The following is a 21,152-nucleotide window of genomic DNA, read 5'->3' as shown; positions in this document are numbered from 1 at the left end:
TGCCCCGCATGGGGCTGAATGGCTGAGGACTGGGAGCCCCAAGGGCAGCTGCTGTCCCTGGCAGGGTGGGGGCAGGCAGCAGAGTGCCACAAGTAGGCTGGGGGCAGCAGAACCAGGCAGGTGGGCTGGAGGAAGTAAGGCCTCCTGTCTGCTCCTGGGGCAGGAGTGAGGAGGGGAGCCCCAGGAGAGCCTGGACACCTGACCTCCCCTGGTCTGGCAAATTCCCTTGTTCGGGAGCACTCGGGTCCTGATGGTGACAGACCAGGGAGGTTCAACCTGTAGTTTTGTTTCATTTCTGCATGCTAGAAATGTTAGTCTGTTTATACTTGAAACAAGAAGTCGATGCATCTTACCATGGAAAACAAAATTAGTTACTTACAGCCCCTTCTTGATCAACATCAGCACCCATCTGCAGCAAGTATTTCACACATTCCAAATGACCCTTCCGAGCAGCCCAAATCAATGGAGTGGTTCCATACTATAAACAAAATCAGTCACAAAAAATTAATATGTTCTTTCAAGTTGAGTTGTTGTATTCAATGGCAAGACTATATATTGTCTAGCACAACATGCATGGCATGATAAAATACACAAAAATTTAAAAAAATATTTTACAGTATAAAAAAAAAGATACCCCCCAATAACAATAGATACATATAACAGGAGTAGAGTTTTCAGAGAGACATCTAGAATAACTCAAAGGGGTCACCTTCATAGCAACTGTTTAGAAAAATCGAACTGACTAGCTACTTACGCAGTTTTTACAGATGAAAGCATAAAAACTTCTGAGAAAAGGGTTTTATTCTCGTAACGCTAAGCGTCTCATTAAGTATTTAAAATTAACAACCCAGATTTCAAAAGTAAGTTTCCCTATTAAGTAAGATGCCCTTTAAGGTAAGAGGCAGAAGGGAATTAAAAGAATAAGCAAGGTTTTGATGTTGTATTGTTATTCAGGACTTTGAGGAAAAACAATATAGACTGTAAAAATATTATGTTCATTTTTTTCAAAAATATGACCCGCCAGTTTGCAAAATAGAAAATAACAGTGAAATTTTCATTTCAAAACTGAGCAGCCAGTAATTTACTTCTCTTTTCATCTTTCCATTAAGTGTCAGTCTGCATTTTCATTAGTACACCTGATCTATGCCTTGGAACAGGAACATTAAACATCTTTTGGAGTATCTTATATTGGCCAGTAAGTAACTTTGAATTAAAAAATAATTTCGTCATCCAACTTCTTCTGAATATTTCCATTAAGCATTTAGGCTAAAGCTTCATTTATTTGTATCCCTTCTCAGAAGCTATTTGATTTGTACAATGATCAACCAACTAGTCACAAAAGCTAGCCCTTACAAAATGAAGTTAGCACATTTAAAATGCTTGCAATTTTAACTCCTCTCTCACAGGTTTCTAGGTACCAGAATTGTGTGTACACACAAGTTAGGCTAGCATCATTTCAAAGAGTTATAAAAGCATAAAAAAAAACCCATATTTTAACGTAATCAATCAGGGTTCACTATATTTCAATATTATATTTAGCTTATTATTCATAGATAATTATTAAATACTAAATTAAGCACAAAGACTTGCAAAGGATACTTGCCAAGCTGGTGGCTTGATCTATGCCACGTGAATTTTAACTATGTGAGCAAAAAATTTAATTCAGACCATTTTTTTCAGAATCAGAGACAAATGTCTTAATCAGAAAATGTTGTATACATGTTGATATTCCTGCATAAATGCATTTTTTTAAAGAAAAAGAAAAATTCTGGATAATATATACCAGATAATTTCCTGAACATTTTGACACTTTTCTGGACTGCACAAAAATTTCTGTACTAATATAAATTGCTAAACACCATCATAGCTTACTTTATCAGAGCAGTTGACTTTAGCTCCATGTTGCAGCAAGAGATGTACTATATCCGAGTGGCCACGTCCTGCTGCCCAAATGATTGGATAAACACTGTATTGCTTGAATCAAACAATAACAATATAAAAACTAAGTCATGTGAAACAACGAAGATGTTCATATTTTAAATTCTCATATTTTAAATTTTTATATATATTTGTATTTTTTTTGTTTGTTCTTGTAAGCCGCCTTGAATATTTTAAATAGAAAGGCAGGGTAAAAATATTTAAATAAAATAAATAAATAAATAAATAAATAAATAAATGGTTATTGTATTTATACATTAATATCTAACAATGTCTAGGACTTCACAAAACATGAAAGAAATGTGTACAGCATTATCTACTGACTATACCTCAGTAATTATTACCAATTAAATGGCATGTAACAGCCTGTCCTTATTGTTAAGTAAGTGGAAATCTGTCATATCTGAAGTGATAGCTTCTCATTTCCTAATTCCTGACAGAAGCGGTCAAATTATTTCTGTTGGTACTTTCCTTGTAAATCTGTGCATCCTTGTCCATCAAACCCATGGCTTCATCTGTATCTGTATTGTCAACTGGATGCTTCCAGTAGCTCACTGCTATACTGGAAATAAGGCCCTTCACTTGATTAGCAGGTTGGACCTCTGTACTCCAGTCTTCCATCATCTGGCAACATCTGTGGTTCACCATCCCTGTGAGTGCTCCAGAGCTGGAGTGCTCCTGGGAAAAAGCTGGGCCATGTGTCCAGCAACTCCTCCCCATCCTTCTAGAGGTTCCTGAGCACTGCAAAGGGTTCATTTGTGGTGCTCAAACTTAAGGAGAGTGAGGGAGGACATGGAGGATGGCTACAAAGCCCCATGATCAGGGGCCAAGACTGCAGACCACTATCTGACCCCTGCCTACAGGGGCTCCAAAGCCATCCTGCCTCCTCCTCAGAGAGCCCTACTTAGTCAATGCCAGCCTCTCTGCTGCCACTGGATGGGCCATGGGTCTACGCAGCTGCCCTGCCTCTTGTCCCAAATACCTTCCACCCCAGTCACTGCTTGGTCAATGCCAGTGCCTCTGCTGCCCTCTAAAGTGGAGCTCTGCGGCCAGCAGCAGCAGAGGGGCCAGCATTGACCACTCCTTGTCTGAAAAATTCCCTTGTTTGGGACCCATCAGGTCCTAAGGGTGCCATACCAGGGAAGTACATCCTGTAATCAGAAGGGGGTATGTCTACACAGCAGCATTACATAACTTAGTGCACATCTACACTATAAGCCTTGATTTTGAAATAAAGTCGAGCTGGAGGACTTCTTACTCTGACTCATGGTAACGTACACATTGTACATACACATTTCATGAGGAGTAAGCCAAGTCAAAGGAAGAAAACTCTTTCTTCGACTTCCTGCGGTATAGACAGCGCCAAAAGCCAAATAAAGCTATTTCATTTCAGCTGTGCAATTCACGTGGCTCAAGTTGCGTAGTTTAATTTGACTTTAGCCCTGCAGTGTAGACATAACCCAGTAAAAAAGAACAGTTACCCTTAACAGTTAAAGGTAACAATTTCCTAATATCTCACTATTTACACATTGGAATGACAGAGCCTAAAAAACAATTGTAATGACAGAGCCATTATGTATATAATCACATCACATACGCTTCAAGATGCCAACAAATGCAGAAGACAGAATAGACTGCCAAAAATCAGTGTCATGACACGTTCTCATGAATACCTGTATATATAATACAACCCAGACTATCTATTAGTTACCAAGAAATAATTAAAAGACATGTTACTACATGTAGGACCTGCCTGGTCTGGCACCTTTGGAACTTGAGCAATCCCCAACCATAGAGTTTGCTGGACCAGAGAGGTCAAGGCTGTCAACCCTGCTCCACTGCCAGCCCCTCTGTCCCTAGCCCTGCCAGGGCTACACTTGCCTGAGGACAGGGCAGTGCTCCCCACCACACTGAGAAAACCAGGCCCCACTGTCTCTGGCCCTAGCTGTGCCAGCCCAGGCCCCACTGTCTCTGGGGCTGTGCTCCCTGCTGTGCCAGTCCTAGCCGGGGCTGCACTCCTGGGCGCAGCTGGCTATGTTGCCCCTGACCCAGGTGGGGCTGCACTCCCTGCAGTCCCAGATTGGCTGGGGCTGCTCTTCCAGGCACCAGCCCCACTACCTGCAGCCCTACTGGGGTAGCACTCCCTGCCACCAGCTCCAGCCAGGGCTGTGCTCTGCCACCGGGGCTGCACTCCCCACTGCCAGCCCACCCCTGAACCTCTCCAGCCATACCATAGATGCTGCCTCTCTACCGTACAACAGATGTTGCCAGACCACAGAATCCCAGATTTTAGTGGTTTAACCTGTACTCTTAGTTATATATGTGTTTATTAAATTATCTATTTCTAGAAATAGTAATTAAAACTGAATAGAATGATTCTTCTACTGTACATACACATAGAAATTACTTGTCACAATCTTAATATCTTTCTGATGAAAAGCTTAATTAAATACATAAAATCATCTACTCCAATTAAGAATAGTTGCTATGAACTAAATATTAAAACAATCAATTTATTGCCATGAAATGCATTACAAAAATTTTATATAACTCATAGTTCTTCACAAATAATACCACTATACAATTCAGGTTTTTGAAGGATTTTCCTCCTCTCAGAAATTAAGCCTTACCTGCCCAGTGATGTTTGGGTTTGCTCCTTTCTCAAGAAGCAGCTCAGCTACTTTAGTACAACCTTTATAAGATGCCCACATTAGGGCTGTCCACCCACCCTGTAAAGTATAATTGAGAAGATATCAGAGTGATTTATTTAAAACACATACTTATGCATTTTTTAGATTCATATCTATTCTTAGACTCATTAACAGGAGTCTATCACAAGAAATATTGTAAATGTTGCAAAAATTCAAACATGTAAAATTTAATACTAAACTTTTTTAAATAAAATTTTAAAGCAGAACGTTTTACATTTTAAAGCACTCAAACAATAGAAGATCTTAATTTGGTTTTGCACAGTTGGAAAAATCAAGTCCATATATATCCCTGTTAGTGTATCTATTCCATTTTAAATTAGTAAAAAGATCATGTAGAACTTAGGGCAGTATCTGGGGAGGAAGAATCAAAATTCTCTCCTAAACAATTTTATCCAACTTGCTGCAGATAAAATTACTGACTTCAAACAAAAGCACTGCAGTATCTAGACTGAATAAGATGCTTCCATAATGAAGGGGGACAAACCTGCCAATATTACAGTTGGTTAAATAAACATTATTGGGAAAATCCATGGACAAATCTGAACTCATTGTTCTAGAAGCATAAACAGATTTCAAGAGCATGGCTTGCCACTTTACTGTACACGGTTTCATAAAAGACAAGCAAATATGGGTTTCTCCCTACCTAGAGCAACCATATTAACATTTACTTTATTGAAGAACACCAACAAAGTATTTTCCTTTTTAGCCACCTCCCACAACAAAATCAAATTCTCAGAATCCAAAGAATTTCAAGAATTGGATTGTGCAATTCAATTAGATTAATAACCCTTAACATATGCCACATCAGGAGACTACCTTATCACTTATACATGCTATTGCACATATAATCAAGCTCCAAAAGTAGACTGAACTTGCTGAAGGGATTTAAAATGTATCCTTTGTTCTCCAAACAATGAACAAAATCAGCCATTAAAATGCTTGGTTTTTTTCCCCTCCATAACATATATTTGAAAATATTACATTTAACAATTCTACATAAGTACATTAAAAAGTAAAAGATCTGAGATTCCTCCAACATGGAAGACAGTCTAGAGAATAACAGAGTTTTCACTTCACAGTTTCAGTAATTTTTTAATATACAGAAAAAGAAAAGAGTCCTGGAAAAATATGTTCTTTTCTATCAATAGATAAAATTTTAAAGCAGAACGTTTTACATTTTAAAGCACTCCAACAATAGAAGATCTTAATTTGGTTTCGCACAGTTGGAAAAAATCAAGTCATATATATCCCTATTAGTGTATCTATTCCATTTTAAATTAGTAAAAAGATCATACCATATCCCGGTGCTCCAAATTTACATTATAGTTAAGTAGCTCTGCTACAATCTCTACATATCCTTCTTTAGCTGCCGAAATAAGAGCTGTCCAGTTATCCTAAAATAAGAAAAGAGTTGAAAAAAGTAGTTTAATTCAATTAGTGGTATTTAATTCAATAGAATATGGAGATTTTACATACCAAACTACTAAACCTGGTATACAGTCATTCCCTTACAGTTATCAAATATTGTTTTTAGTATGAAGTACAAATTAATGTTTATAACGTACTTGGCTTATTCAACTAATGAATGAGTGACTTGTTCATCCACTCTGAAGTTGTGGATATTCTTCGCATTAAATCTCATATTACATTGATTTCCTAACTATGAAGTCTGCGTAGTATATATCTCAATAGCATTCATCACTATATACTTTTAATTGATTTCCATGTCCCTTTTAGGGTTTATGTCCCGCTTTCCATCTCGATTTCTGATTGTGTTGAGGCTTGCTGCCATCAGCCATTTTGAAATAAAATTATTATTTTTTCCTCTGTCTAATCTTTCATACTCTTTCTCTAAAGTTGTATCAAAGAACAAGTATGCAACATCCCACCAATCAAATTTTAAAAAATTATTTTCTTTCAAAATGGCTGATGGCAGCAAGCCTCAACACAATCAGAAATCATTAAATGGAATATCGTGTCCAGTTCTGGGCACCACATTTCAAGAAAGATGTGGAGAAATTGAAGGTCCAGAGAAGAGCAACAAAAATGATTAAAGGCCTAGAAAACATGACCTATGTGGGAAGACTGAAGAATTGGGCTTGTATAGTTTAGAAAAGAGAAGACTGAGAGGGCACATAACTGTTTTCAAGTATCTAAAAGTGTTACAAGGAGGAGGGAGAAAAATTGTTCTCCTTGTTCTCTGATAGGACAAGAAGCAATGGGCTTCAGCTGCAGCAAGGGAGGTTTGGGTTGGACATTAGGAAAAGCTTCCTCATTGTCAGGGTGGTTAAGTCCTGGAATAAATTGCCTAGGGAGGTTGTGGAATTTTCATCATTGAAGATATTTAAGAGCAGGTTAGATAGGCATCTGTCAGAGATGGTCTAGTAGGTGCTTGGTCCTGCTATGAGGGCAGGGGACTGGACTTGACCTTTCGAAGTCCCTTCCAGTTCTAGTATTCTATGATATTGTAGAGCTACACACATCAGCTAAGGAACTACCTTGGACAAAGAAAATGACACTAATACTTACTGAATCTTCCAGGTTGCAGTTAGCTCCTTTCTTGAGCAATTCTTGTACAATTTCTAAATTGCCTTGCTCGGCAGCCAACATCAATGGAGTCTGACCATTCTGTAATCAAATGATAGTTACAGCTGAACTATTTAGACAAGTTATACAACCCGCAGTTATATACACCACAAATGAAGTACCCATAATCTATAAAAGAATTTCAGGTATTTTTCTCATAATTTATGCTTTAATTCAGTATGTAAAGAAACAAACACTCAAATAACTCATTTACACATGCAAAAAAATTCAATGAAAAACGAAATGGCAACACTATATTAAATCTTTCCGCACATAGTCAAACAGTGGTTTCAAATATATGAAGAGTGGCTTTTAGAAAAGCATTGTAATACACCTATAACATAACAGTCCACAATTCATTTGTCCACCTAATACAACTGGAGATCCAGAATTCTTCTTTCCTATTCACACTTACAAAAAGCTTAGCCATACAATTAAAAAAAAGCCATAGTCCAACCAACAAGTTAGTATCTGTAGAGCACCAAAAGTCCATACTAAAATTTCTGTTGTAAGTCCAGAAACTATAGTTCAGTTATACATTTTTTTATTTTCTGAATACAAATATGATTGCCATTGTATGAGAAAACTGAGCAACTCAGAGTCTATTAGTCTTATCCTGCAAGGTACTAGGCCAAAGGTGGGCAAGGTACTAGGCCAGAGGTGTACATCAGGGTACAGAAATGGTCTGTCAGGCCACAAATGCTCACAGTATTGAAGTTGGGTTGTGGGAGGATGTGAGGGCTACAGCTGGGGGTGCAGGCTCCGGAACAGGACTGAGGATAAAGGATTTGGGGTACAGGAGGAAGTACCTGGCTGGGACAGAGGGATTCAGAGTGAGGAAAGACAATCAGGGCTGGGACAGAAAGCTGAGATATGGGCACATGTAATAGGGAGGTTAACTAACATGTATTTCTGTGAACATGTAACCACTGGATTTTTTACACATGATGGGGGGGGCCCTCCCGAGAGCCAGCGCTTGTGGGAAACTAGCTTTTAAGCCTGCTCCCCACAAGCACTGGCTCCTGTCTGTCCTCCTCTGACAAAGAGGCAGCAGCACGGGAGCCAGGCAGCTTTGTGGGAGCCAATACGCGCTGAGAGCTGGCTTGAAAGCAAATTCCCACGTACACTGTATCCTGCCTGTCTCCCCATGCCCTTGGGCTGCTGCCTCTTTATTAGAGGAAGCACCAAGGTGAGGAAGTGGTGGATGGTGCCACAAGAGTTGAAAGCTGGCTCCCCAGGAGCAGCAAGCCCACTCCCATACAAGTACCAGCGCCCCCCTGTCCCCTGACCTCCATGCTGCTGCCTCCATGGGAGGCAGCAAGGGGAAGGAGGCAGCTCTGCACAGCCAGCATGCATGGAGAGCCAACTTAAAAACTGGCTTCCCATGCGTATTGGCTCCACCTGCCCCCTCCACTCACTGCTGTCTCTGATGCAGAAGTAGCAGTGTGCGGGGGGGGGGGGGGGGCCTGAAAGTAGCCTCTGTGGATTCTGAGCCGGTATGAACCAGGACCACACGTACCAGCTACCTCCTGCTCTCTTTATCCCCCCACACTGCTGCCTAACAAGTAGCAACAGGAGGGGAGGACAGGCGATTCCTCAGGCACCAGCTCCAACCTCCTACCCCCTTGCTGTCTTCAATACAGAGGAAACAAAAGGGAGGGTGTGTGTAGTTAGGATTAACCAATAAACTCAGGGTTATCAATTAATTGTGTAAACAACTACACACTAACATCCCTAGTGCATAAGGGCTCCAACTGGTGGTGTGGGCTCTGGGACGGGGCCATGGATGAGTAGTTCGAGGTACAGGTAGGAATGTGATAGTATACATACATTACATACATTTAATCAGTTAACTGATCAGTCTGGGCTCATTGGTTAACCTTTATGACTACATGCAAGGGGTACCTCCACCACATACTACTGTCTCTATATCTGGGGTGAGACAGGGGATGAAAGGTGTGGGGTACAGGAGGAGGTACCAGACTGGGACCAAGGGGTTCGGAGGGAGGGAGGGGAATCAGGGCTGGGGCAGAACATTGAAGTGTGGGAGTATGTAATAAAGATGCAAACTAACATATAATTTTGTTACTGTGTAACCACTATCAGGGAGGTGAAGCAGGTGGGAGGTGGTGCTTATGGGGTTTTTAAGCAGTTTCCCTATGAGCCACCTGCCCCTGCTCCTCCTGCCCTCCACCCCTGCCGCACTGCTGCCTCGGATACAGAGGCAGAAGCGCAAGGGGAACAAGCCATTCGTGGCTCACCTACAGCAGGAGGAGGGAGTTCAGGGAGGACCCAGTACATGTGGAAAACAGGTTTTGCTTGCCCCTCACCCCACATGAAAGCATATAACAGCTGAAAATTTCAGCAGTTACATGTTTACAAAAACCCCACATTTTAACATCCCTAGGTACAGGATGGTGCTCTGGGCTGGAACAAGGATGGGAAGGGGATCAGGGCTTGGACAGAGGATTGGGGCAAAGGATGTGGTTGGAGGCTCTGAGCAGTGCATATCACAGCATGCACAGAGCAGAGCAGGGGTCCAACCCTGTTCCCCAGTGTGAGCTCGAGGGCCAGATTAAAACAGCTGATGGGCTGTATATGACCCACAGACGGTATGTTGCCCACTCCTGTAACAGGTAGTCTCATCTGACTGAATCCAGCCTTCATGATACGAAAAGAAAACTGATACAAAGCTGAGTCCTTTCTTTGGAGACACCTCTCTCCAAGAATAGTAACAGAGATGTAGCCGTGTTAGTCTAGTCTAGCTGAAACAAAAAACAGGACTATGTAGCACTTTAAAGACTAACAAGATGGCTTATTAGGTGATGAGCTTTCGTGGGCCAGACCCACTTCCTCAGATCAAATTGTGGAAGAAAACAGGCATGACCATATATACCAAAGGGATACAATCAAAAAAAGTGAACACATATAAAAAGGACAAACCCCCCGAATTTTGATTTGTCCTTTTTATATGTGTTCACTTTTTTTGATTGTATCCCTTTGGTATATATGGTCATGCCTATTTTCTTCCACAATTTGATCTGAGGAAGCGGGTCTGGCCCACGAAAGCTCATCACCTAATAAACCATCTTATTAGTCTTTAAAGTGCTACATAGTCCTGTTTTTTCTCTCCAAGAAGGCATCTTTCCCATCTTTCTCAGATGGAGGAGGAAAAGAACTATCCCGGATTACATTGCTTGGAACTAAACACTTTCTTTTGTGGTGACTCTCAATCCATAAGTCACTCAGCTATGAAAAAGATTGTTTCTCCTCCATCCATTATGGCATCGTAGAAGATAATTTCTTATTGTGAGACAGAGTAGGAAGGGCAGGAGGGGGGAATTTGATATACTCAAGCTTACAGTGAGTTTGCAGATGACAGAATTTGTCAGAAAGTATTTACAACTGGCCCCCGTGAGACAATGAATTTCTCACTACTCTCCTCCACTCCACTCCACGTCTTCAAGTTAGAAGTTACCCTGTATCTGAAAGGATCATTGCTTCCCTTAAAGATGCAAAGAGCAGCGTCCAAATTTTCTCATCTTTAGTGATATGCACTGAACGCCTGCATGCAAGAGCCATATCATTATAAGTAGTAAATCAGTAATTTTCCAGAAACTACTCACACGTGGAATCTGATGACATCTGCTTTAGTAAAGGTTAGTAATTAAGTAGTCACCAGCAAGTGATTAAGGAAAATATGTTAATAAAGTCCTTTCTTCTATTTTTAGTACACTACATTATGGAAATTCATTGACTCCTCCATGAGAGATTTCTGATGTAGCAGGCATATTTCTTAAGTTAGTTTTAATTGGATTTTTCCAGATAGTAGCATTATGAATAATTATCCTAGTAATAAATTTTGCACAATGGGATATCTCTTACAGTGTAATAAAGAAAAAAAGCTACTAAGCAATAAGTAATTTATGGATAGGAATTTATCATATTTAGAGATACTACTAGTTAACCAGTAGGAATCACCCTTACGGGTGATGCTTACCAGTTCCTGGTTAACCAGCAGCCCAAATGAACTGGAGTGCCCTCCCCCTTCCCCCATGGGTTCTTATTTAATCGATTAACCAGTTAAACATAACATTTAATCGGTTAACCAATTAAACAGGATTTTACATTCCTAATTATATTTAATATCCAGTGTGATGTTCTATCAGTTATTTATCTTGCAATTAACATGTAACAATATTTAAGAGATCTTTGAGAAACTCTTCTTACCTCATTTCTTTCATCCACATCTTTGCACTTCTCAAGAAGTGCTTTCAGAGCAGGAACATTTTCCTCTTCCACATAGGTCACAAGACTGTGAGTCATAAGACTTGCCATTTTTAGATAGTACTTCAAGTACTTCTATAACAGTATATACCTGTATTATTTAAAAAAAAAAAGTGTTAGTAATGAAGCATTCAGATCTGATTTTATTACAGAATGAAAACTACTTATTGCATGTAAGTTATCTGCCACTCAGCAATAAAATACTTCTCGTGACTAACAACTCTAACTCTCCATTTTAATAAAGACTGAGTAGTTAAATCTTTTGAAATTCTTTGAAAATTCAAATGCTTACCCTATTCTTAGCATTTTGTAAGAATAGCAGCTTCTGAAAGAAAAATAATATTCTTTACACTTTATGTATTTTAGAAATGTGTGTCTGACTGTCAGTGTGTGAGTCCATTTGTTCAAGAACTCCTCCTGTACCTAGGGATATTAAAATACTATAAGAACCAGGACCACCAAATTTGGTATGCAGCTTTCTCTTATCCTAACTAAAAGCAAGGTCAAAGTTTGGTTGTGCCAAGACAATGAGATGTGCCTGGAATTCGACTGTTTCTCATAAAATGGAAAGAGAAGAGTCTGGTTGGAGAGAGTTATAATGTGGAATGACCACCAAGGGGCAGCAAGCATCCCAACCCTAGGTTGGGTACAGGGAGCACCCACAGGAGGCCAGCGTGGTCCCCCTGTGCCCAGGCCAGGAATAGGGAACACTTGTGGGAGGCCTGCACAGGCCCCTCCCATTCCCAGGACGGCCCCAGGGTAGAGTTGGCGGCCATATATACTCTCCCCTTTCCACTCCAGGTCAAAACTGGTGACTGGGACACACCCGCTCCCTTCCCACCCCCACCCTGGTAAGAGCCGATCTGGGGAGAAGCCAGCAACCAGGGTGCATACCTCACCCCCACACATTACGGTGTAAGACTGCATTACAGACCACCTAAATGTCCTTGTCACCCTAAAAGATACTACTTGTTTTGCTTATTTCTTAGTATATAGAAACTCAACTGCAGCAGAGTTGGCCCCAAGCTATCTTCCAAACTCCAATTATTTGAAGTTATTTTTAAGAGTTCTGCCCCAGAGTCCACTCTGGTCATCAGTCTACCCTCCTCTATAATACAGAAGATAGACCTTCCCTGAAATAATTACTAACTCATAGCTTTTATATCCAATTTTGGTTTTAAAATGGTCAGTAATGGAAAATTGACCATGATCGATGATACATTATTCCAATGGCTAATTACCCTCACCATCAAAAATGTATTATTTATTTCCGCCCTGAATTTGTATAGTTCCAACTTCTAGCCACTGGATTGTATTTTACCTATCTAAAATATATTTAAGATCCCACTACTAAATTGTTGTTTCTTGTGTAGATACTTAAAAACTGTAATCAAATCACCCTTTAACCTTCTCGATGTTAAGCTAAATAAATAGACTAAAGAATTCAATCTATGTAAAGCCTATTTTCTATGTAAAACCTATTTCCCCTGCTGACCCTGGGATCCATGCAGTGCTGCCGCTTTGAAATGCCACGCGGAGCCGGCGTCAACTGTGGACTCCCCAGCTGATCCCAGGCTCCAGTGCAACATTTCCGCGGAACCCAGAATCAGCTGGGGACTCCCCAGCTGACCCCAGCTCCACGTGCTGCCACTTTGAAAAGCCAAGGCTTCCCCTTTGAACGCCACCTCGACTCAGCTGTGTCCTGGGCTCAGCTGTGCAGAGCTGCCGCTTTCAAGTACCCTCTCTTCCCCCCTTATGCGGTCTCTATCTTATAGAGACAGAAAGTGGGGGTGGGGGAATCAATTAGTCTTTAATATCCCTAATCTATAGCCCTCTTAATCAATGACCAGTCCCCTTCATTATTTACCATTCCCCTAATTTTTGTGTCATCTGCAAACTTTAGTAGTATAATTTTGATGATGATCTTTCAAGATAACTGATAAAAAATGTTAAATAGCATAGGGTCAAGAACTGATCCTGAGAAACCTAACCGAAAACAGAGTGTTTCAAGGACAATTCCCCACTTACAATTACAATTTGAAATAAGAACCAAAAAAAAAAAAAAAACCCTTAAAACAGCTTTTTTTAGCTACATGCTAACACAGCTATACTTCTGAGAATTTGAAACCAGTTAGTAAATGGAGTAAAAAATGGCTGTGTCACATTAAATTTTAGGATTTTTAACCAAAATATTATGTGGTACTAGATATTAATATACTATATCAACATTATTCTTTTTGTCAGGCAAATTTGTAACCTCATTAAAAAAGAGACCCTATCTGATCATGCTGGAGCACAACCGCATGAAACAGTTTTCCTAAGTTTGACCCATTTATAAATATACTGATCACATGCTTATGAATACTTTGTTAGAGTACTGGGGGTAGTGACCGCTTAAGTTTCAGGCTGTTTGGCAAGTCTGGGGCAATTATAAAGACCTAACGGTGCATTATATACTTATATTAAGGAATTTATGGTTAAATTGGTGGCTGGTGGTCTCCCATATTGATATAAAAATACATTCTTAACTAAGGAGTGGTGCCTTGTGCTCACTACGCTTGCCGATCCCCACTCCCTCCATCTCTGGGGGTAGGCAGCCTCAGGCTCTCCTCCTAGCCACCAGGGAGGAGTAGGCCAAGGTGAGCAGAGCAGGCCCCCCTCCACCTCCTCCCAGCCACCTGGCAATGGCCAAGCCAGCCCAGGCTTTCCTCGCCCTCCTGGCCATCTTGCAGGGCCAAGGCTGGGTTAGCCCCAGCTCTTCCCCCACCTTGGCCATCGGGCAGTCTGGAGCCCACTGGGAGAGGAGGGCGAGCTGAAGCAAACAGGTTTCTGGGGAGTGGTCAAACAAGGACAGCATAGAATTTGAAGCCCAGTGCCCTGATTCCTGCTACCCAGGCTGAAGTCCAAGTCTCTGTAATGTAACTTTGCAGAGGTCACTGTGGCACAGAGCCCTCTGTGGCACAGAGCCCTAGGCAACTGCCCTGCTTCCTACCCTTTAATACAGGCCCTTGTTTTTAAATACAGAAAGCCAGTTAGTGAGGTGCAAGTGAGTCGTGGAATTTTTAATAACATGATGGGGGTAGGGATGTGAATGGACAAGAGCACTCCAGACCCTCTGAAGCAGCCCCCTCATCCATCCCCATTTAATCAGTTACCTGTTTAACCCGTTAACTAATGAAATAGGATTTTGCATGCCTAGTTTGGGGGCTCAAAAAGGAAGACAGTTAGGAAAACTGTTGGGAGACCATTAGGAAAACTTAAGCTAAAGCAGTGGTCTCCAACCTTTTCACACCCAAGATCACTTTTTAAATATCGGGACAATCCAAGATCTACCCCATCTCTTCCCCAAGACCCCACCCATTCCTTGTGACCCCCACCCTCTCCATCAGATGGTGTCCCCATCCCTTATGTGGGGGTCCCCCGTCTCCTGCACCCCGAAATGGCACAAACAGACTGCACCAGCCGGTGGAATAGAGGAAGTTTATTGCCTCTCCAGGATACAGCACAGCACAGATGTAATCTGGTCACAGAGCTGGGCTAGGATGCCTCAGGCCCCCTTGAGATGGGGGAGACTGGACCCCTAAACTCCAGCCCCTTTCCCTAGGCTGTCTCCTCCATGCTCCCAGACAGCCACTAACTAACCCTCTTCCAGCCCTGCCCCCCAGCCAGGGCAGCATTCCACCTTCCTTTGTTCCTCTCCATGGGGGGTGTCTGGCCATACTGGTTTGCATAGTGACTCATCCTGTTTTGCTGGGTCGTGGTACCCACGGCAGCCAGGGGGAGTTACCCCAGAGCCAGCAGCATAGAAACCAGCCAGGTACCCCCACTACGTCACACTCCCACCCTCTCCATCAGATGGTGTCCTCATCCCTTATTCACTCTCACCAGGTTGAGACAGGAGGTGTGGGCTCTGGGGTGGGAATGAGGGATTTTGGGGTGGGAAGAGGTGAGAGGTGCAAGTTCTGGGAGGGAATCTGGATGTAGGAGGAGATGCAGGAGGGGATGCTGGCTCAGGGAGAGGGCTCAAGGCTGGAGAGTGTTAGGATCAGGTGGTGGGTTGGGGGCTGAGCAAACCACAGACTTGTGAATATTAGGGTGCAGGAGTTTGGGTTGGGTGTGTGATGGGCTTTGGTGTGTGGGTGGTGCAAGAGTGTTGTGGAACAAGACTGAGGATGTAGGGGCTCAGAGCAGAGAGTTCAGGTGTATGATGGTCTCAGAGTCGGGGTGTGTGGGGGATGTAGCAGTGTTATGATGCTGCAGCCAGAGGAAGGCTTTGCCCCAAATAGGGGCTTGCTGGCCAGGCTTCATTTTTAAATAAAATATTACGTTCAAGGCCTCAGGCCACCCCACCCTCTGACCCTGCCTCCCTAGAGCACAGGGGAAGGAAGAGAAGAGAAGAAAGTGTGCGTGCTGCTGTTGGGAGGGAAGAAGCAGCACGTGTGCGCTTCCTGGGAAGCCGGATCTGGCACAGAGCTGCAGGACTTCCTCCTCCCACCACAGGAAGCCAGTGCTGGCTCCAATTCTGCAAGTGTCAGGATGCAGTAGCGCCAGCACGTTGTGAGGGGGGGAGCAAGTAGAGGCTGAGAATACTGCATGAATATCGACTGGAAGGTGACCACTGAGCTAAAGGGAAAGAACAGTAAAGATGAAGAATCCCCAGGAGAAAAGAGGGGCAAGAAGGACAAATGCAGTATAAGGCTGAAATTAAGAAACTGTTAGAAAGGAAGCAGATAGAAGTTGGAGCAAACAATTAAACCAAAGAGAGCAGAGTAAGTCTGGTCAAAACTGCAGAATTTTCTGTAGGAGTTCCTTCTTTGGCTACTCTTAGCAGCTAGTATCTGGCTTGGCCTGTAGTTTCTTTGCTCAAGGCCAGATGGCAGGTTGGTTCTTAGTGCCTGGGAAAGGAGTCTCTCACCTGCACAGTTCCAGGTACAGGCAGTCCCCGACTTACGCGGATCCGACTTATGTCGGATCCGCACTTACGAACGGGGCTTTCTCGCCCTGGAGGTCGAGGTGGCGGATTGCTACCTGCGAGCTCCGGGGCGAGAAAGCCCCGTTCGTAAGCTGCTCCGGTTCCCCTGGTCTGCTGGAGACCGTCTCCAGCAGACCAGGGGCACCGGGCGGGTTCCCGCGCTTCTGAGGCTTTGCCAGAGCAAAGCCTCAGAAGCACGGGAACCCACCGCTGCTGCGGCTTCAGTCCTGGTGCCTGTGGTCTGCTGGGGACGGTCCCCAGCAGACCACAGGCACCGGGACTGAAGCCGCAGCAGCGGAGGGGTCCCGTGCCTCTGAGACTTTGCACCCCGCTGCCGCTGCGGCTCTGCTCCCGTGTCCCTGGTCTGCTGGGGGGAGGGGGGGGGACGCAGCTAGTGTGCCCCCTCCCCCCCCCCCAGCAGACCAGGCTTTTGTTTTGGACCCTGGGGCAGAGCAGCTGGGGCGCTGCCGATTGGTCCTGCAGCGCCGCTCTGGGCACTACTGGACCAACCCGGCAGCACCCCAGCTGCTCTGCCCCAGGTCCTGATTCAGCCGCTGCTGGTCAGTTTCAGCAGTGGCTGAATCAGGACACCTGGGGCAGAGCAGCTGGGGTGCTGCTGGGTTGGTCCAGTAGTGCCGAGGAGCGGTGCTACTAGAGCAACCCAGCAGCACCCCAGCTGCTCTGCCCCAGGCGTCCCCAAGTCAGCCGCTGCTGAAACTGACCAGCGCTGACTACAGGAAGCCCGAGGCAGAGTTGCTCTGCCCCAGGCTTCCTGGAATCAGCCGCTGATCAGTTTCAGCAGCAGCTGACTTGGGGCAGCTTGGGGTTCTTAAGTTGAATCTGTATGTAAGTCAGAACTGGCGGTCAGTTTCAGCAGCGGCTGAATCTGGACGCCAGTTCCGACTTACATACAGATTCAACTTAAGAACAAACCTACAGTCCCTATCTTGTACGTAACCCGGGGACTGCCTGTATAGATCATGCTGGGTTTGCCCTGGTTGGGGCCATTTCCCACTCCATCTTCCTTTCTCCCTGTGCAGCATTCCCTGCTTCAGCTATTTTCTACAGTGTTTTTTTCTGACAGCTTTTGCCTGCTTTATTTAGCTCAGTTGCCATAAGGGCTAAACAGTCACAAGAGAAAAGCAGAAATGTGAATTTTTTCCCTTCTATAAGAAGCTATGGATAAGTAGTCAGCTCCCACAATGTTATCATAAAGAAGAATGCAGACCATCTACAGTTCACATCCTGAGCATGCTATGATGTGGCCAAAATACAAAGGGGTCTGATACCCCTTCCAAACAAAAAACAAATCATAGACATCAACAGAACAAATATACTTCCATCCACTGTTTTTAGCACCAGAATTCCAATTCACAAGGTCCTTAATGCCATGTCAAATGGACTATTCCCATGCTTAAAAGTTAGGTAAGGGTTAAGTACCCTGCTCTACAGGAGTTTAATAGCCCAATAAGGAAAAAGACTTTGCTACAGTAACATTTATTCAATCACCCAAACAACATATACTGCAAACAGTTAATATCGGTAAATAAAATTACATTTTGTAATTCCAACAAAACTACTTTTTTTAAACAAAAATTCTACAGATTTCCTTCATATTCCACATATTTTATTTTGATGTTTTATTGAAAACATTCCGCAAGAGGAACAAATATTTTTCTATACCAAAAAACCTGCAACAAATAAAATGTATTAGGAGAAAGTGATGAACATTTCCAAAATAAATTACTCTATATATTTATAAGATTGTATCAGCAAATTCTCAGTTGGCAATTCTACAGTGAATATGAGAGATAAGAGTATTCTGCATACTAAAAGCAAGATTCTTCCCTTAATGTCAATGACTTCCACATTTCAAAAGTGCAGACAGTCCTGTTGCACTAGAGATAAGTGTACTGCTTTGCAAATTATTATTTAAGCTGATGATTATTCAGCTGGTGAATGCTCTGTTTTAATGTAGATTTTTATCCCTCAGATACCAATTAAACATTCAGGAAATGGCAAAATAACTGACATAGCAGTCCTCAAGGGAAAAAATATCAACAGTGGCTTAAATCAAATCTGTTGTGTTAGATGCATTTTGAAGTTTTACTTTTTCAAATGCTAAGCATCATGAAATAAATGATTTCTTAGCAGCACAGTAAAACTGCTGTTTAGGGCTCCCCACATGTCACTGATATAAAATAAATTCCTCCTTAAACTCAGTACTCTTCCCTTTTGGGAATAAAATCCTGAAAGTATGATAAACCCTAATTTCTAAATAATTCTTCTCCTTTGTTTCGGACATGACTACAATGGCAAGTTTTATTGCCAAACCCATTTTTGGTGACAAAACCCCAAGGCTATATCTACACTGCAGGCTTTTTGCGCAAGAACAATGGTTCTTGCACAAAACCTTGCGGAGCATCTACACTTTACGTGCATTCTTGTGCATGCAAGTATATAGTACAGCGTTGGAAAATAGGGCTTCTTCCAGAAGTTATTCCTCTCCCCGTGAGGAATAAGCCATCTTGCGCAAGAGTTCTTCCACAAGAAGGCAGCATAGACAGGCAAGAAAGCCCTATGGCTAAAATGGCTATCAGAGCTTTTTTGCGCAAGAGAGTGTTTACACTGCCACGGACATTCTTGCGCAAAAACACATGGCAGTGTTTATGCGCTCTTGTGGAAGACCTTTTGCGCAAGAACTCTTACGCAAAACAGTTCTTGCGCAAGAAGCCTGCAGTGTAGACGTAGCCCAATAGTGTTCACACGGCAACATAAAAGTTGCAAACACTACCCAGTTTTGATGACAAAAAACTTTCACCTTCACATGAACTTTTTTCTCTCCCTGTACTGTCCACAAGTATTCAGTGTGTGTCACAAAAGGCTTTTATTAACTTTATTCAACTCTAAGACATTTCCCACAATGTGTAAGTAGTCACTCTGGGCAGCACTTTGAACTCCACTGCTCTGCAGCCAGGTAGACAACAATCCACTCCTCCTCCTCACAAGCCAAAAAACTTTGAAATCAGCATGGAGTGCTCTCAAGCTATCTTCCCAGCTGATCATGCCTGGATGTCACTTCAGATGCTCACCTGCTTGGACCACTGTGTAGATTTTGAATCTCATCAGTGCATACAGAGAGTAGTCTGCACTGTCACAACTGGCAGTGTCCCGTAGGAACTGGGACACACATGGCCACATTTCTCGATCCTTATGTGAGAAGGGATGAGTGGGACACACTGCAGTTCAGAGGAAGGCAAACAAACCATCATTCTGGCGCTGCACCCAAGACATGCCATTTTTATAAAGAGTCAGATGCAATCCTGAATGGAGACCCCACCTCTACTGCAAAGAGCCCTGTGAATACTTTCAAAGGCACTGAGTCAGGAGGAAAAAGATTTAACCCAGAGGATGAAATTATAGATGGGGAGGGAGAACTAGATGAGGACATGGGGCTCACAGCAGGATTGCCTAGTATGAAAAGCAGCCAGGAACTGTTTTCAAGTCCAAAGGTGAATGATTCTGAGCAGCAGCTCAGAAGAGAAGCGGGATAAATGGCTCTGGCTTGGAGATTTGAGGGGGAGAAGGAAGAAGGTCAGAGAAATAAAGGAGAGTGGTTGTGTTTCTGTCAGCTGATGCAATCCTGCATGGCTAGATGTTATGTCAAAGCAAAATGTTGAGGCACACTGAGATGTCAATTGAATCCTGAAAAGAGATGCTCTGGGAACTTTGCCTGAGGTATTTATTAATCATCTCTCGCATATTCCATAGCAGTGCCCCCGCCATTGTACGATACTCTTCTGTAAATTCTTCAATCAGTACTGAAGGAACCAAAGTGGCACATTATTAGGCTGTAGAACGAGTGGGGCAAACACCACCATCATCCAGAAGTAGAACCCAGGTTTCCCTGCTTACCCTCAATGAGTGAGATATCAGCAAGAGTGATGCCAGCCTGTGGACAAGTGGCGCATTACTAGAATTATGTCCATACAAATCAGGGATGTCAATGTGTAGTATAGTACACGATTAAGCAAAGCTTATCTGTTTATCCTATCAGCTATCTAGATGTAACACACACCCTCTTGCTGCCTTCTAAGCCAGCTCCCCAAAGCACAGGATCCTGAGGAGCCACCTGCATCTCCATCCCCTTGCTACTGCTTCTGATAGAGAGGCAGCAGCAGCACAGAGGGTGAAGGGGGCAAGTGGCAGCTGGTACACACAGGAAGCCAGCTTTCAAGGGGGCTGCCTGTGCATATTACCTTCCGCCTGCCTCCTCCCCCCCCCACCTCTCCGTCCCCCATCAGAGGCACCAGAACAAGGGAAGGCAGGCAGGAGCCAATATGCATGGGGAGCCAGCTATCAGAGGCAGCACTGCAGGGAGCTGAGAAGACTGCCATGGAGCAGTCTGTCTGTGGGGAGCTCATGCCTCCGACAAACAGGGGCTGCAGCAGCGCAGGGCAGCTGGTCAGTGCGGGGAGCCAGTTTTTAAATTGGCTCCCCTCCCAGACCAGCTCCCACCTGCCACCCTGTGCTGCTGCCTCTGACACAGAAGCAGCAACATGCAGGGAGCTCCTCAGGAGTGGGGCTGGGAGCACACTGGCTGCCAGCCTTGCCCACAGGGACTACTGAATAATTATATAACTGATCATATAGGGTGT

General features: G+C 43.4%; 1 protein-coding gene across 4 annotated transcripts in view; it reads right to left on the bottom strand.

Annotated features, from left to right (window-relative positions):
• Positions 1-21,152, bottom strand: part of KIDINS220 (kinase D interacting substrate 220) — a 194,369-nt gene that overhangs the window by 164,626 nt on the left and 8,591 nt on the right. For all 4 annotated transcript variants that reach the window (XM_075923523.1, XM_006123619.4, XM_006123620.4 and 1 more), the window contains exons 2-7: positions 11,466-11,613; positions 7,179-7,277; positions 5,945-6,043; positions 4,569-4,667; positions 1,873-1,974; positions 380-478 (exon numbers count right to left, since the gene is read on the bottom strand). In XM_075923523.1, the coding sequence (XP_075779638.1) occupies positions 380-478; positions 1,873-1,974; positions 4,569-4,667; positions 5,945-6,043; positions 7,179-7,277; positions 11,466-11,573 (606 nt within the window). In that variant the 5' untranslated portion in view covers positions 11,574-11,613. The remainder of the gene's footprint in view (positions 1-379; positions 479-1,872; positions 1,975-4,568; positions 4,668-5,944; positions 6,044-7,178; positions 7,278-11,465; positions 11,614-21,152) is intronic.

Source organism: Pelodiscus sinensis, chromosome 3, assembly GCF_049634645.1.
Source record: "Pelodiscus sinensis isolate JC-2024 chromosome 3, ASM4963464v1, whole genome shotgun sequence".
Taxonomy (NCBI): Eukaryota; Metazoa; Chordata; order Testudines; family Trionychidae; genus Pelodiscus; species Pelodiscus sinensis.
The sequence above is the reverse complement of the archived record's forward strand: the minus strand, read 5'-3'. Positions and strand labels throughout refer to the sequence as shown.